This window comes from Lolium rigidum, chromosome 5 (assembly GCF_022539505.1).
Source record: "Lolium rigidum isolate FL_2022 chromosome 5, APGP_CSIRO_Lrig_0.1, whole genome shotgun sequence".
NCBI lineage: Eukaryota > Viridiplantae > Streptophyta > Magnoliopsida > Poales > Poaceae > Lolium > Lolium rigidum.
In genome coordinates this window covers 21,832,764-21,849,927 of record NC_061512.1, presented here as the reverse complement: position 1 = coordinate 21,849,927, position 17,164 = coordinate 21,832,764, and the positions used below count along the sequence as shown (strand labels likewise).

Sequence of the window (17,164 nt, the reverse complement as noted above, 5' to 3'; positions counted from 1 at the left end):
TTCCGCCTATAATGAAGAAACAGCTGACGAGGCCAGACAGCTATCTGTGGACCCGATCGAGGAAGCTCGGAATTTAGCTGACCAGCGCTCCGCCATTTACCGGCGAAGCTCCGACGTTATCACGGTCGTCGAGTCCGGAATCGCTCGTTCATGGCCGGAGACCTGGTTCTCCGCCTTCGCCAGGTGAAAGATCACAAGTTGCAATCTCCATGGGAAGGACCCTTCGTCGTTAGCAAAGTGCTTCATAACGGATCGTACTACCTTGTTGATTTCCGAGAGCTGAGGGACAGACCTGCTAATTGGCGCCAGAAACGCAAGCGTGAGGATCCGGATGATATCTACGACGAGACAGATCGCCCTTGGAACATTGCACAGCTACGTCCTTTCCACACTTAGCATAGAATTGCATACCTTGTAACAATATTATACATGATCAATGAAATAAAGCTTTTGGTTCACTCTTTGAGTCTTTTACCTCCTTTACTTGTTCATTTTTAGATCGTGTATGTTTTCCGACTAAAACCACAGAGCTGGATTTTTTCCGCCTAGGCGTGTATAAAAGTTGTGATTTTCAAAAATCGTCCTTTAGGACGTAAGCTTAAGTTTTCTGATCAAGTTATTGTCTGTTGCGAACTCGTGGATTCCTAGTAGCGATTTCCGGCAACTATGCTTGGGGGCTTGTTTCCGCGGTTATTGACGGATTGCCATTGGGCTTCGTCGCCGCTGGCGAGCGTTTCCGGCTAAGGTTTTCCGGCTCGTGGAAGGTCAAGCGAGCAAGCCGGAAAATAATGAAGTCAGCACTTGCTTTCCGACATAAAACGAAACATGCACATAACACAAACGGATAGCAGGATAAGTGTTTCCGCCCCATGCATAATCGTTTCGTTCCTAGCTACTTCAGTATTTAAGTCTTATTACAAACCCTCTCTGGGGCCAAAATGATGCAATTTGTTTCATTGTCTAAAACAGGAACTCTATTCGGAGTCCTCCTCTTCAGATTGCTGGTAGGTGGAGCCATCGTTGTTGTCACCAGATCCGGCTTCGGAGTCGTCACCAGAGTTTCCTCCGGAATGCTCGCCGCTTGACCCGGATCCTTCCCCGTAATACTCCGGCTCACCTGCTTCTTCCTCTGCATCGGAAAATCCGTCGGGCAGATTGTGCTTGTTATACCAGAACGAGTGATCCACTCGCCTGACAAACAGCTGCTCATAACCTTCGGTTTCCGCGAGGAGGGCGCCCATGTCGGAATCCTTGGGGGCTCCGCGTCCAACATCCGCCAGGTTGAGCGAGGGGAAGTGAGCCTTGCTGGTGGCCAAGACTAGGGAGGCGGCTCCGCGTGCTGAAGACTTCTGCCAGTCCTTGATGAAATCCGGCACCAGTCGCATAAGTCTGGTCAGCGTATCGATGACTGTGGTTTTGGCCTTCTTCAGAGACAGAGCCGTGGCGATTCCGCGACAGGCTTCAAATAACGCGTCAATTGAAATCCGCGCTTCATCGTATGCCTCCGTCCTCTTAAGGTTTGACTCTTTTGACCATTCAAAGCCAAGGCTTGCTTGTGGAAGAAAGAGGTTCAGTTCCGTTAGAGAGAAATCATACAAGATGGTCGGAGCAACGACACGGAAAAATGCTTACGGAAGATAAGTTTGTCAATGGCCTCCGCCTCCTCCTCCAGAACTCTGTTCTTGGATATCACGGAGAGCACGCGGCCCTGGCTTTTCTCCAGTTTGTCAATCAGCTCCGCCAGGTCGCGGGCATGCTTCTCGGAGAGCTCTTTCCTCGCCTCAGTCTCCTTACTAGAGGATTCTTGAATGAAGGTTTTGAGGGACTCATTTTCCGCCTCAAGCACCTTGACCTTGGCGGAAAGCTCATCGAACGAGGAGTGCTTGGCAGTTTCTTCTGAAGGCAGAAAGTTGCACATATTATGCATCCTGAACAACTATGTCAGCACAAAAAGTGAAGACCCGGATCTCGTACCCCGAAGGCGGGTCTCAAGCAGCTGGATATCTTTTTTGCTATTTTCCGCGTGTCGGCGCAGCCCTCAATTTCCGCGATTTGTTCCAGCACATGCACGCGAAGATCTTCGTGCGGTTTCCGCGTGGTCCGCGAAGCGACGAGAGAGTTAGTCGGATATTAAAATCTGGGGGGCTGGCGAAGATTTCAAAGTCCTGGGATACAAATTTCAAATTTTCGACTAACAGTACATTTTGGGAAAGCATCGGCTAATACATGTTACACGGAACTATATCACCCAATGCTTGGGGGCTAGTATTACCTGCCGCACTTCCTTGTGCTTGGCGAAAAAATCCTTCAGGCTGTCCTCCAGGTCGGCGAGTTCACGCACCTCCTCGTCCGGTTTTCCCCATACCTTGTTCAGCATGGCGGAAACTTCCGCGTGACGTTGTGCAAGGGTAAGCTTTTGGAGGGACGGAGTTGGTTGGAGGTTGACTCGGGTCGCGTTGGTAACTTGGAGGAGCTTAGCCTTTTGCTCCTGTTCTTCTCCAGTGGGCCCCGCGAAAGCGGAGCTTGGTTGATCTGGCGGAGGAACGGGTGAGGAGGTCCCCTTGGCGGAGTCGCCATGATGAGCGGGATCTTCAGGAAGGTCATCAATGTTGATGATATCCTTTGGATCCGGCTTGGAGGCGGATGAAGCCTTGGGCGGAACTTCAACCTCAGGAGTAATAGGAAAAGAAGCCGGAGATGGCCTGGCTCTCTTCTTCAGGACCCTTGGGACCTTGGGGGGCTGGTCTCCGGAGCTTCAGAAATAACATAAAAACATAAGTGTAAGAGCGAGCGTGAAACCAGAACTTGGATCTCGGAAGTAGGCGCTTACCCGGAAGGCTTGAAGAAATGCTTGGATGGCGAGGCTGCCCTTTGTTGCTTGGTGTTAATCAGCGAAAGGCGCTTCTTTTCCGCCTCCGCTTTCCGGGTAGCCGCAGGGCTAAGCACTTCGCGGGGGCGTTTCGCGTGGGGGCTGGAAGGAGCCGGCTTCTTCCTCTTAGCAGGGCGTAGGGCTTCAGGAGCTTCCGCCTCCGATGCGGCTTCCGGATCCGCGTTACCGGTGGATGGGACTCGGAGGAGAGTTCCGAGTTCATTTTCCTCAAGCGCTTCGAGCTAATGCAAAGTTAAACACAGACAAAAAAGTTTGAAGAAAAACAATAAACCAAAGTCAAGACGACGTACCGCGGTTCCGGATCCATTCGTGTGGATGTCTTTGTTGCATACGTGAACATGGAGTTCACGTGGGATCTTGATGAGGACCCGGATCCTCTTGTCGATGGCATCGGCGGAGAGATTGTCTTTGGTGGCGCGCATTGGATCGTCGCGCCCTGTGTATTCAAACATCAGGCGGTCCCTGTGTTGCAGCGGCTGGATCCGCTTGGTGAACCAGGAAAGGGTTAAATCCTTCCCCGTCGGCCCCTCCTCCGTGAGCTTGCAGATCCGCCTGACAGCGCGGGTCAGTTGAGGCGAGTCGGAGAAGTGGGGGCAGTGCGTCCATGACGGAAGCTCGGTGGCGGGGCAATTCTTGAAAGGCGGCAGCTTCTTTTCACTCGCGGGGTCGGTGACGTCCTTCAAGTAGAAGAAACCCCCAGACCAGTACCTCGCGGATTCGTGGCGATCGGTCGGGGGGTAGACGCGGCCCGGGAGGATTATAAAGGTGACGGATTCGCAAGTCGCCAACTCGGAAGTCTGGCGGATCTTCTCCTTCTTGACAGAAAAATAGTATTGGAAGAGGGGAAGCTCGGGAGTTACCCGGAGGTGGCCCTCGCAGAGAGTGACGTGGTTGCTAATCGCCAGGATGCTGTTCGGCGATATGTTGTGGGGTTGAAGCCCGTATGCCTTCAGGATTTCCGAGAAGAAATCCGATGGCGGAAATGAGAAGCCTCGCTCCACCAGCGCCTTCGTTACCACCATCTCGCCATCCTGTGGGGCTGGAGCCAGGGAACCCGGAACTGTTCGCCAGCTTCCGGGGAGCGAGAAACCTTCTGTCTCCAGGTTCTTCAGCTCCATGTCAGTGGTGGTGCAGGGCCACCATTTCCCTTTGGCTTCCGCGTCTCGCTGACGAGCTTTGGATTTCCTGGCGGCGATTTCTTCCGCCTTTTGTTCCGCCTTTTCCTCCCCGGAGGTTTTCTCCGGGTTAGCAGAGGTTCCTTCGGTATCTTTGCCGGAATCCTTAAGGGGATCCAGGTGGACCGGAGCGAAGGGTGGCGGGGCGGAGGAGATGGGAGTTGCCATGATGGGCTCGGAGGCTGGAGGCGGAGTCACAGAAGACATCTGAAGACAAAAGCAGTGGCGGAAAACGTAATTCAGTCGGATCCAACGTCATCTTCCCCAAATTCATCCCTACCAACTACGGCGCGAAAGTAAAGCTCGAAGACTTACCGTGATGGCGTATGCGGTGGTTGGAGTCGCCGGCGACGAGTTTTTCGCGCGGTGGCTCGCCGGAGTTAAGAACACGAAGAACACTGCGGTGGTGAGCTCGCTCCGGTGATGCTCCGGCGACTATTCCGGCAGGTTCCGGCACGGCGGAGGAAGAGTTCACGGGCGGCGCTCGGCAGAGGTGAGAAGGGGGTGAATGAGGGGTAAAGGGTCGACGGCGGATATTTATAGGCTGAGGGACGAGATTCGTGCTCCGCATCCTGTGGTCGGAACGCAAGCGTCGCGCCGTTGGATGCGTGACACGTGTCCCAAACCCTAGCAGTAAAAATGGCTAGAGATAAGTTACCGCACAAATCGCGCGAAAATGGCGCCAGAATTGGTGGAACGGTTGAGTCTTTTAAGATTCCGGGTGATTGCGTGAGGATAAGTTGACTCTCATTTGCGAGCAGGGAGTAACCCGGAAATACTCTTTGAAACGTCGATGGATGAAGTCCCGCAGGATGGGAGCATTTTGGAAAAAGAAGAAAATGCGAAGTTGGAGCTCTTCAAGTTTCTCCGCGTTACCAACGTTTGCCGGAGATCATGTTGGACCAGCAAGGCGGAAACTGCAGGTGAAACTCGGAGAACTCTGGGGGCTACTTGTTGTGGGTATACTTCATGGGTGTACCATCGACGGTGCCTAGATCCGGCAAGCCCGGGTGGCCCACGGACGGTGATGAGGCATGTGGCCCATCGGGCGGCCCGATTGCTTGTTGATCATGAAGGAAGAAGTCCGGCCCGGGATCGGTAAGCCGGATCCGTACCGATGTTAGGAGTAACCCGGATCCATTGAGGCCCATGAGGAACCCGGATCCGAGTACGACGTATGTGGAAGGCGGATCCGTGACGTGCACGGCAAGATATTGTACCGTAGCTAGGCTGTCTGTAATCCGGCTAGGACTCTCCATGTAAACCCTAGATCCGTGCGCCTTTATAAGCCGGATCCCGGGAGCCCTAGAGGCACAACCACAACTCATTGTAACAACGCGAAAGCGCCCGGATAATTCCGGACAAGCGACGGTAAGGCCCTGTCATCGTGCAGGTGTTCCGAAGCTGGGTAACTCGCGTACCACCGTCCCGTGTGCACTCCGCCCTATGGCCCCTACTTCTTCTCCCCCTCGTGAGGATCCCTCCTCCGAGGTACCGTCGATTAGGCAACGACACTTAGGATACAAACCTTTCAACTAAGCAGAATCTTTGCAAGCTTTAGCAATAGCCATATATTTTCTTCGGTTATAGATTGGGCAACAACAGCTTGTAATATTGCCTTCTAACTCACATCATATCCACCAACACTTAATATATACCCTGTGAGGGACCTCCTCTTATCCAAGTCGGCAGCAAAATCTGAATCCATAGCTAGTGAGTCCCTCACTGATCTTGCCAAACTTCAGTCAAGCTTTGATGTGCCACGAGGGTACCTCAAAATCCACTAAAAAACTTCAATATTCTTTACCAGGATTAGCCATGTATCGACTGACCAAACTCGTAGAATGACCATGGCATACATCAAGGAACCAACATCACTAGAATATGGAACTCGTGACGTGTACTCAGTATCTCCATCAGTACTAGGACATTGCAATGTTGAAAATTTGAGGTGAGAAGCAATAGGTGTACTAACAGACTCTGCATCATGCATATTAAAACGATGAAGAACTTTCTTAATGTAATTTTGCTGACTAAGAAATAACACACTAGATTTTCTATCCCTTGTAATTTTCATACCTAGTATTTTCTTAGCATCACCAAGATCCTTCATCTAGAAATCACTACTTAATTGTGCTTTCAAAGTAGTGATCTCATTCTTGCTATTGACATCAATCAACATATCATCAACATATAACAGCAAATATATCGGTGATCCATTAACAAACTTGATGTAAACACAACTATCATACCGAGATCTCTTAAAATCATGTGCAAGCATAAATGAATCAAAGCTTTTGTACCACTGTCTTGGGAATTGTTTCAAACCATAAAGGGACCTCTTTAACTTGCAAACGAGATCCTCCTTACCAGGTACAACAAAATCTTCAGGCTGGTCCATGTATATCTCCTCCTCAAGTTTTCCATGCAGGAAAGCAGTCTTTACATCTAGCTGCTCAAACTCAAGATCATGCATAGCCACAATACCAAAGAATGCACAAATGGAACTATGCTTCACAATCGGAGAGAATACATTATTATAAGCAATACCCGGAATCTGGCTGAAACCTTTTCCTACTAACCTTGGCTTAAACCTTGGAGGCTCATTAGAAGTCAACTTTCCTTTCTCTTAAAAATCCACTCAAAGCAGACAACCTTGTTTTCTTTATGCAAGCGCACAACATCACATGTGCCATTCTTATCAAGCGAATGCATCACTTCTTGCATAGCAGAAATCCACTTCTGTTGGTCAACGGATGCAACGACTTCAGTATATGTAATCGGTTCAGAATCATGCTCCACCTGTTCAGCACAACTCAAAGCATAATGATCAAGATTACACTCTTCAATTAAACGAGGATGTGGACCTTTGTTACGCATCGGTCTATTAGCAATAATGGAATTATTTGTTCACTACAAAACATGTGATGCGTGTTGAATAACAGTATTATCATTTTCAGCAACGCTGTTTTCTTTTTCCTCCACATGCTCCACCCGCACGCTAATCTTCTTCATCATCAGAAACATCTATAGATGAACTCTTATAAAATATGACAACCTCATTAAAAATAACATTCCTGCTATGCAAAACTTTCTTAGTTTCAGGATTCCATAACTTATATGCCTTAACTCATGAACTGTAACTAAGAAATACACACTTAACAACTCTAGGCTCTAACTTTCCATTATCAACGTGTGCATAAGCGGTGCAATCGAAAACTCTCAACTATGAATAATCAGCAGGTGAACCGGACCATATCTCAATGGGAGTTTTCTTATCAAGCGGAATGCAAGGTGACCTATTTATCAAGTAACTGGCGGTGGAGGATGCTTCAGCCCAAAAGCGTCTATGCATACTAGCATTAGACAACATGCACAAGGTTTTGAAATGATGGTTCTGTTCATCCTCTTCGCCACACCATTCTGTTGAGCAGTATATGTGATGGTGTGGTGCCTGACAATGTCTTCCTAAAAGCATCAAACACATCATATTTATGTTTTAAAAAAAGGCCACCCTTTTCTAGAGTAATCATCAATGATAGTAAGCATGTAATTTGCAGCACTGAGAGAAGTCTTGCGGGAAGGTTGCCACACATCAGTATGCACATAATCTAAAATCCCTTTAGTGGTATGAACGGAAGCATTGAATTTAACTTTTTTATGCTTACCAATACTGCAGTGCTCACAGAACTCAAACTTACTCAAATTGCAACCATCTAGCAGGTCTCTCTTGTGTGATTCTACCATGCTAAGTTCATTCATATGTCCAAGATGCATATGCCATAGATTAGTTTTACTAGATTCATTAGGAATAATAGCAGCACCAATAATAGACAAAGTGCTAACTCTAAGAACATATAATTCCACAGAATTCATATAACAAATCATGTGAACAAGAGAACATTTTGATACCTTCAGAACTCCGCGAGAACCAGAGTGTTTGTACCCATCAACATCAAGGGTATTGGGTTTCTGGCCATGCTAGACACATGTCTTGCGTGTCATGCCATCATGCATCTTGATGGGAACGAAGCCAATGCCCACGATCTCACGTGAGTTGTTATGTCCCATATGCACGACATCTCCACTATGCACAGACTCATAAGAACTGAACCAATCTTTGTTACAACAAATATGAAACGAACATACAGAATCAAGTGTCCACTCATCATTACCAGAAACACAACCAGCAAGCACGACTAGGAAATCACCATCAGAATTATCACTGGAAACAACAACAACCTTACCATCATCATCAGATTTATTTTTCGGTTGGTAAGTACCATTCCTTTTCTCCTTGTTCTGCAGCTTCCAACAATCATCAATATTGTGGTTAGTTTTCCTAGAATACTTGTAGAACTTACTTTCTCGTCTCTTGGACTTTGAGCGATCTTTGTCGGTCTTGCTCTTATCTCTGTTCTAGTTGTTGTTTCTTTGCTCGGTCCTCCACTGAACATGTAGTGCTTCTTCCTTAGATGATGACCTCACCATAGATATCATCTTTTCCATCTGCTGCTGGGCCTCATAACCTTCGGCAAGGGTTATTTCATCACGATTGTATATTAGGGTGTCTCGGAAATTCATGAAGAAATTAGGCAATGAGATTAATAGTAGAAGAGCGAGATCCTCATCTTCATACTTTACCTCCATGGATAGCAGACCAGAAATGATCTCTCTAAAGATCGATATGTGATTCATTGATGCACCTTCTTGCAACTTGTGCGAGAACAACTTCATCTTCATGTGCATCTTACTGTTAGATCTTCGGACATGCAGATTGATTTTTTCCAGTTTCAACAACAATGCCGATGCAGTTTTCTCAGCCAGCACTTTCTGCAAAATATTATTGGATAGATGAAGTTGAATCAAAGACAAAGCCTTACGATCCTTCCTCTTTTCATCATCGGTTCAAGTCTTTGCATCGAACTTGCCAAATCCTTGAGGGCTTCATCTAGATCTGAAGTTTGGCCGAGGACCGCTCTCATTTCACTTGCCACAAAGAAAATCTTTTGGTGTAGTCCAACTGCGGTAGATCGAACTTCAAGGAAACCCTAGATTGAAACACGGGCTCTGATACCAATTGTTATAAATACGACAAGCAAATAACGAAGAACGAAAAGGGAAAAAATCACAGGCACCAGCCAACAAATACTTCTCTATATCGGGGAGTGTTTACAAAAGCCGTCCCTGCAGGGCACATTTTATTCACAGAATCATCAAGGCAGACTTAGCAAGGCTATTTGTTTTAAATAGAACCGAGCAGATTTTATTCACACAATCATCAAAAGCAGATTTAACAAAGCTATTTTCTTTAAATTGGACAGGGCACACTTTCTCTTTTAGCTAGTTAACATTACTTAACCTTTTAACAAATCAAATCTAAAATCAGTGACCAAGTTATTAACAGACCTAACGTAAAATGAGTGACTAGATCAAATGAAAAAAATCACTCACATGATCTTCATAGCCCAAAAACCGCCTCCTTTTGTTTTTTTCCTCGAACACAGCAGACTTCTCACAATGAAGGACGTTGTTCTGGACTTAAAACAACAATATATGAGGAAAACAAATGGAATCAAGCTGAAATTCGTCAAATTCCCAAATATGTTTGGTCCCTGACCCTAACAATGGAAGATAAACACACGCATCACTACTCAGCCAATGACCCTTCGTAGAGACACTCACTTCTCCCAATACAGCATGCCGTCGATGCGCGCGGGGGGGGGGCGTTAGCATCAGTCGTCGATGCGGTAGATTCGACCGCGGAGTTTGAACATCAGTCGACGGCCGTGGCGCTTACGAGTGAGCACGACATGAGAGGAGGAATGGGGAACACGGGAGAGAGAGAGAGAGTTGTTGTGCGGGTTTTAATGAAGCACCCAAACGATCTAATAGTTAGCCCAGCCGCGCAGTCTATTTGGTCAATCCTAGGGCCCTCACGAGAGCCGTTGTGCGGATTTTTACAAGATTACCAAAGGAACAATTGGTTGTGTGCATTGATCTAGCCAAGCAAGATGTCTTGTGACTAAACTAGCCGAGCTAAAAGGATGACGAATTGCCATACGGGGAGCTCGGCAAATCTCGTTGGTCGGTTTGGCCGGGACGGCGTACCCATCAACATGTCAACTATTTCCAAAGGAGATGGTAAAATCCATACTGAAAAGAACCTTGATTTGGATAAAACTCAACATGGTAATTTTGAGTTTAAAAAAGATTCAAAATAAGGAAAAACTATGTTTGACCATGCCACGCATGGAAATAAATCACATATTTGAATTTATTTTTTCGAGTTCAATTTTAGATTCATTTCTTATTAGTTATGAAAATCTGGTATTTTAATTTTGGTATTGAGACTGAAGTACTTATGGAAATTGCGTTTTGCATAATTGAGATTTTTTAAAAAATTTATAAGTTAATCTATTCTAAATTTTAGATAACGTGGGATGGAGAGGAGGTGACTCGTAGCATGTTGGAGCCTTATGAAGCTACCATAGGCAGATGTGGCGGGATTCCTAAAGTTATTGCTACTATAGGCCAATTCGCTGCCAAAGAAATAGCCGATGATAATTCCCACCGGAAGATCTTGAGTGATATAACTGATGACTTTATGGGCATGTTGAAGACCAATCAAGGGTGTCACATGTTAAGGGATCTATTTTCTTGGATGCAGTCCTACTTTGAGCGTTGCTCAGAAGCCTCAGATTCCCTCAAGCCATGTATCTTCTATATGTCAATCTTCCCTCGGAACCACAACATAAGGCGGAGTCATTTGTTGAGACGGTGGATTGCTGAAGGTTATTGCAGGGACACATGCAGTGGGACGGCAGTGGAGAATGGGAAGAAGTTGTTCTTGGAACTCACCAACTTGAGCATAATCCAACAGTGTCAGAAGGCAATGAAGTACCTATACCAAGTAAATGGTTTCTTTCATGAATACATCATTTCACAGCCAATGGAAGACAACCTTGTCTTTTTTGCACTGGAGGGGAATTGCAGCCTGAACTCGCAAAACGGAGGACAACATCTGACCATAAGGAGTAACTGGGACAGAGATATCACGGTCTTTAGGAGCCTGGACTTCTCGCGTCTACGGTCCTTGACAGTGTTTGGGAAGTGGATGCCATTCTTTCTATCTTCCAACATGACTATACTCCGGGTGTTAGATATGTCGGAAACATCAGGTATACTAGATGGTGACCTTGAGCAGATCGCGAAGGTACTACCTCGTCTTAAGTTTCTCTCTCTGAGAGGATGCAAAGAGATAAGCCATCTACCAGAATCATTTGGTGGCCTGAGGCAGCTGCAAACTTTGGATGTCAGACACACCTCAATTGTCATGCTACCGTTGTGTATCATCAAGCTACAGAAGTTAAAATACGTTCGTGCCGGTACCATCATACCATCAGATGAAGGTGATGAATCTGTTGCAAGTATACTAACAACAAATGTACACCCTACATCAACACCACCAGTGGGCACTGATGACATGGTCACAACACTACCGCAAACGGCAGATGAGGTTCAGGCATCAACACAGTGGTCATGGAGCTGCCGGCCACGCAGTTTGGTGTCTAGCTGGTTAACCAAGTTGCACAGACACCGAGTTGATAATGATGGTGTTGAGGTTCCTGTTGGGATTGGGAACTTGACGGGCTTGCATACTATTGGTGTTGTCAATGCCAACATTCCTAATGGGAAGGAAATCCTAAAGAAGCTTAAAAACCTTACACAGCTGCGCAAGCTCGGTGTATCTGGCATAAACAGGCGAAACATCCAAGAGTTGTGTACTTTCATCTCCGGCCACGGTCATCTGGAGTCCTTATCAGCTCGAATCGATAAGGATAAGCAGGGGTTATTTGCTTGTTTCGATGACATGATTTCCCAGCCACCTAAGACCCTAAAGAGCCTTAAGATTTACGGGCATGTAAAGAAACTGCCGATCTGGATCAAACAACTTGATAATCTCCAGAAGATAGATCTTGAATTGACTATACTATTGCAAGAGGACATGCGCTTCCTTGGGGGAATGCCATATACAGATTTCTTACGTCGCCTTTGTATCAAGCCAATTCAAGATGCGGAACTCCATTTTAGCACACTGGGAGATGGTGTCTTTTGGGAGTTACGGTTCCTAGAGATCCATTGCACCTCCAAGTTACATGTAACTTTTGTAGACTGGGGGACTCAGCGAGTTGAGGTGCTGAAGATTCACTGCTCCGGTGGGGCGTCTTTGCGGATTTCTGGACTAGAGTATCTAGATCTCAAGGAGTTGTGGCTTAAGGGTTCCTACAGCGACGAAATCAAGCAAGAGTTGCAACAGCAAGTTTCCGAGCATGCAAATAAACCTGTCTTGAAGCTAGTGCAGCGATGCTCGTCCTGATAGGCATATCCTCTTTATTCATGTGTTATTTCTGTGCTTGTAAGTTGTATCAAGTCCTGCAAGACCTGTTAGAATATGTATTAGATGTTTTATATCTCCTTTATCGTATGTGATACGAACTCTTTGTAACAGACTCTGTAATATCCGGTTTTGGCAGTTTTGCCCAATATAACACGAAACCAAGGCCGAGGCAAAGGCACTTGTTCCGCCCAGATTAATTAACATGGTATCAGAACCGCCCTCTTCCCAGACCTAGCTGCCGCCGCCGCCGCCGCTGTTTCAGCCGCCGCCGTGTGCCGCCACAACACAAAAACAAACCGCGCCGTCACCGCAGTCTTCTCTGCCGTCACCGCGCCTCCACAAACAACCCAAGAAACCCAGACAACTACAAGCTGTTGCCGCCGTCGCTGGTTCCCAGCCGCCGCCGCCTCAGCCAGACAAAACTCCAGCCGTCGCCGCCGCCGCTGATTCTTCAGATCAAGCTGCTGCCGCCGCCGCCACACACACATACAATCCGTCGCTGCATCAGATCCTGCTGTCGCCGCCGGACTACAACCCTAGATCGGTTCATCATCAACCATGAGTGCGTCTAGTTCATCGGGGATGTCGAGCTCTGCCCTCGCTGCTGCCTTGGGGGCTCCTCCTGCTCAACAACTGACGCGCAACAATTTCCTGCTATGGAAAGCTCTCGTTCTCCCGGCCTTCCGTGGTGCGAACGTGATGGCCCTCCTGGATGGATCGGACAGAGCACCTGCACGAACCATTGAAGTGGAGGACTCAGAAAAGAACAAGACCAGAATTCCCAATCCCGCTCACATAGAGTGGATGGCCAGAGACCAACAGGTGCTCCGTTTTCTTCTCAATACTCTGTCACCAGAGATTTTGTCACATCTGCTTGATGTTACCTCCACTGCCGAAGCCTGGACTGCCATTGGAGCTATGTTTAAAACTGCCTCCCGCACCAAGGCACAACATCTGCGAGGTGAACTTAATGATACCAAGAAGCTCTCCCTGACTGCGGACCAATATTACACCAAGATGAGGGGTTTTGCATCCGAGCTGTCCGCACTTGGGAAACCAGTTGAGGACGATGAACTCTTAGGCTATCTGCTGCATGGGCTAGACAAAGGAGAGTACAATGCTCTCATTACTACTGTCAATGGCAACCCGGGCACATCTCTAGAGGAATTCTATGAGCAGCTGAGCTCCTACGACATGCGCAATGGGGTTGAGGAGAATGGCTCCTTTATCTCCTCTGCAAATCTGGCGCGACGCGGTGATCAGCGTTCTCGCGCCCGTACACCCCCGCCCCGTGGTCGCACTCCTCCACCTCCTCGGGCTCGCAGTCCAGACCGTGGCCCATACCGTGGCGGTGGATACCGAGAGGATGACAGAAATTGGCGCAAAGATGATGGCCGTGGAAATTATCGCCGTGATGATGACAACTGGCGCCGTGATGATCGTCGCGGTGATCGCAGGGATGATCGCCGTGACAGACGCAGAGATGATGGTGGTGGCTACCGCCGGACAGATGGACGCCGTTCAGACCGCGTCCCCACTCCATATGTTGACACTGAGTGCCAAATTTGTAAGAAACATGGCCATCCTGCAAATGCTTGTTGGTGGCGCTATTCTGATGACAAAAAGGACAGAGATGATGGCGACAAAGGAGCAAACCTTGCGTCATATGGTGTTGATACAAACTGGTATACTGATACAGGTGCCACTGATCATATTACTAGTGAACTAAACAAGCTTCTCATCGCCAACAAGTACCATGGTCAAGACCGAGTCCGCACTGCTGAAGGCACAGGTATGCACATTAGTCATATTGGTAATTCAGTTCTGCGCACTCCTCATGGTTCCTTTGATCTAAACAACATCCTTCATGTTCCTAGTGCATCGAAAAATCTTTTATCAGTCCATCGCTTTACCCTTGATAATCATGTCTTTATTGAGTTTCATCCTTTCTTCTTCTTAATCAAGGACCAAGCAACTCGAAGGACTCTCTTTAGGGGCCCCTGCTGGGGTGGTCTCTATCCTTTGGTGCCCATGTTTCATGAGACCGCCAAGCACGCCTTCATCACAATAAAGCCATCATCATCTACATGGCATCGCCGCTTAGGACATCCATCTTCATTCGTGGTTCAACAAGTTCTTAGAAGAAATAAAATAGCTTACACCCCAGAGAGTACCCCATATGTCTGTGATTCTTGTCAGTTGGCCAAGAGCCATCAGTTACCATACCCCACTTCTTCTAGTGTTTCCACTGCTCCTTTGGAGCAAGTCTTTTCTGATGTATGGGGCCCTGCTCCTCTCTCTGTGGGAAAACATGCATATTATGTAAGCTTTATTGATGATTTTAGTAAATTCACATGGATTTATTTGCTTAAGAAGCGTTCTGATGTTTATCAAGCCTTTCTTAACTTTCAACAATTTGTTGAGCGCAAGTTTGACAAGAAAATTGTCACTATGCAAACGGATTGGGGAGGTGAATATGAGAAACTAAATGGTTTCTTTCAGAAGGTTGGCATTACACATCATGTCTCTTGTCCTCATGCTCATCAACAAAATGGTTCAGCTGAAAGAAAACATCGTCATATAGTTGAAGTTGGGCTTGCTTTACTTGCCAATGCATCCATGCCTCTGAAATTCTGGGATGAAGCATTTATAACTGCTACCTTTCTCATAAATCTGCTCCCTAGCAAAGTACTTAACTTTGAGACTCCCACTGAACGTCTTCTTCATGTTACACCAAATTATGATGCTCTTAGAACCTTTGGTTGTGCCTGTTGGCCCAATCTTCGCCCTTACAACAAACGAAAACTCGCCTTTCGCTCAAAACGCTGTGTCTTTCTTGGCTACAGTCCCCTTCACAAAGGTGTAAAATGTTTAGATATTTCTACAGGCCGCGTGTACATCTCCCGTGATGTGGTGTTTGATGAAAATATCTTCCCATTTGCTTCTCTTCATCCAAACGCCGGTGCTCTTCTCAAAAAGGAGATCCTACTTCTTCCACCTTCCACTTCTCATGAGAGTGCTCAAAATTGTACTACCTATATTGTGCCTATTGTGTCTGGTGCTAATATGTTGCAGGAAACTACGCATGCTGAAGAAGACAGCAGTCAAAACAGTGCAGAAATTGAGTCACAAACTGTTGATGAACATCAGTCACAACGTGACGAAACCAGCACAGAACACGAAGGGTAGATTTAGAAATGGGATGTGCATTTCATCGCAAAACGGGGGAAATTTTCGCGCCTTATTGCAACTAAACCTAAGAGGGATCGAGATTCTCTCTCATCTTGCACTTAGGGTTAGGCAATGTGAGTTAGGGAAATTTCGACATGATCTCTTTTGTATCTTGTTGATTTGGGGCATTGATTTCATTTGACAAGTGTCAATACATTTAACAATAAGCATTGAACAACATAAAATAGAACTCATAATTCAAACACAATTTATAAATTCAAATGACTTTGAATTTCAAACTGGATATTAAATACAATATTTAATTCAGAATTTAAACACTACATAAATCAAAAGCTCATAAACAAAAACCTTGGGCTTTATTGATATCACAACACAAATTACATTGTCTTTACAAAATTCTTGATACAAGAATCAATGAAAAATAAACAGAAATAAAATGAAGATTACAATTTGATTCCTAAACTAAAACCTAGACTATATGACTTGGAAAGTATCTTCTGGCCATATCCATTTTAAACCTGCAAGAAAAAGAACCAACACTAGCCAGAACATAAGTGTTAACACAACATTCAGTTTGGACAGAATCAAGTCACAGCACACTTGTGCTTGTCCAAAACCAGGGACAGCACAAGATAGGATCAGCAGCAGACCAAAACTGAGCAGCTGCAGGGGCTCAAGTTTCAGCATATGAGAGCACACAGCTCAAGTGTCGTTGGGCAGCAACAACAAGGCCATGCAAGAGCATAGTCACCAAGCATGCCAGGCTTGTGTGTCAATGCGAGAGAGAAGTAGGGATCATATAAAAGGAGCACAAACCCTAGAACCGAGTGACCGGTCGACCGGATAAGATCACCGGGTAAGGGTGAAGCAAAAACAAGCATAGTTCATCTGTTCTTGAGCAAGAACAGAACCAACACACAACTCCTCAAGCCACCGAGAGATCATGGTGACCTAGAAGATCATCCAAGCTCCGGAGGTGAAGGGTCAGTGAACAAACCCAAGTCTGCATCAACAAAGCATTACTTTCTAGGAGCTGGAACAAGGTATACCTAGTTCCTGGAAGAGATCCAATGGATCTAATCCATCATATGCATAAGCATGGGATGAGCAGATGCTCATATGGGTAAATCATCACTTGGTTTTCACCAAGGATTACTGCCAGTCAAAAGCCACTAAGACAGAAACCATCCAGATACAAATCAGGTGCACAGAAGCTAGACAGCATGCACAGATGCACACTAACAAGATCACATGCACAGATAGCACCAGTAGATAGCATAGATTAGCAGCTAAGACTACACAGAAGATCCTAAGCAAGCAACCATCAGAAACCCTAGATTTCTTCACAGGCAAGCATATTGGCATTCATTGTAGGATAACGTAGCATAGAAAACAAAAATTTTCCTACCGCGAACACGCAATCCAAGCCAAGATGCAATCTAGAAGACGGTAGCAACGAGGGGGTATCGAGTCTCACCCTTGAAGAGATTCCAAAGCCTACAAGAT

The 17,164-nt window shown here is 46.4% G+C and overlaps 1 protein-coding gene across 1 annotated transcript; it reads left to right on the top strand.

Annotated features, from left to right (window-relative positions):
• The first annotated feature begins 10,505 nt into the window (after nt 1-10,505).
• LOC124655709 (disease resistance protein Pik-2-like) lies at nt 10,506-12,445 on the top strand. Its single transcript, XM_047194562.1, has one exon. It carries the CDS (start codon nt 10,532-10,534, stop codon nt 12,443-12,445), a length of 1,914 nt encoding a protein of 637 aa, XP_047050518.1. The 5' UTR covers nt 10,506-10,531.
• The last annotated feature ends 4,719 nt before the right edge of the window (nt 12,446-17,164 follow it).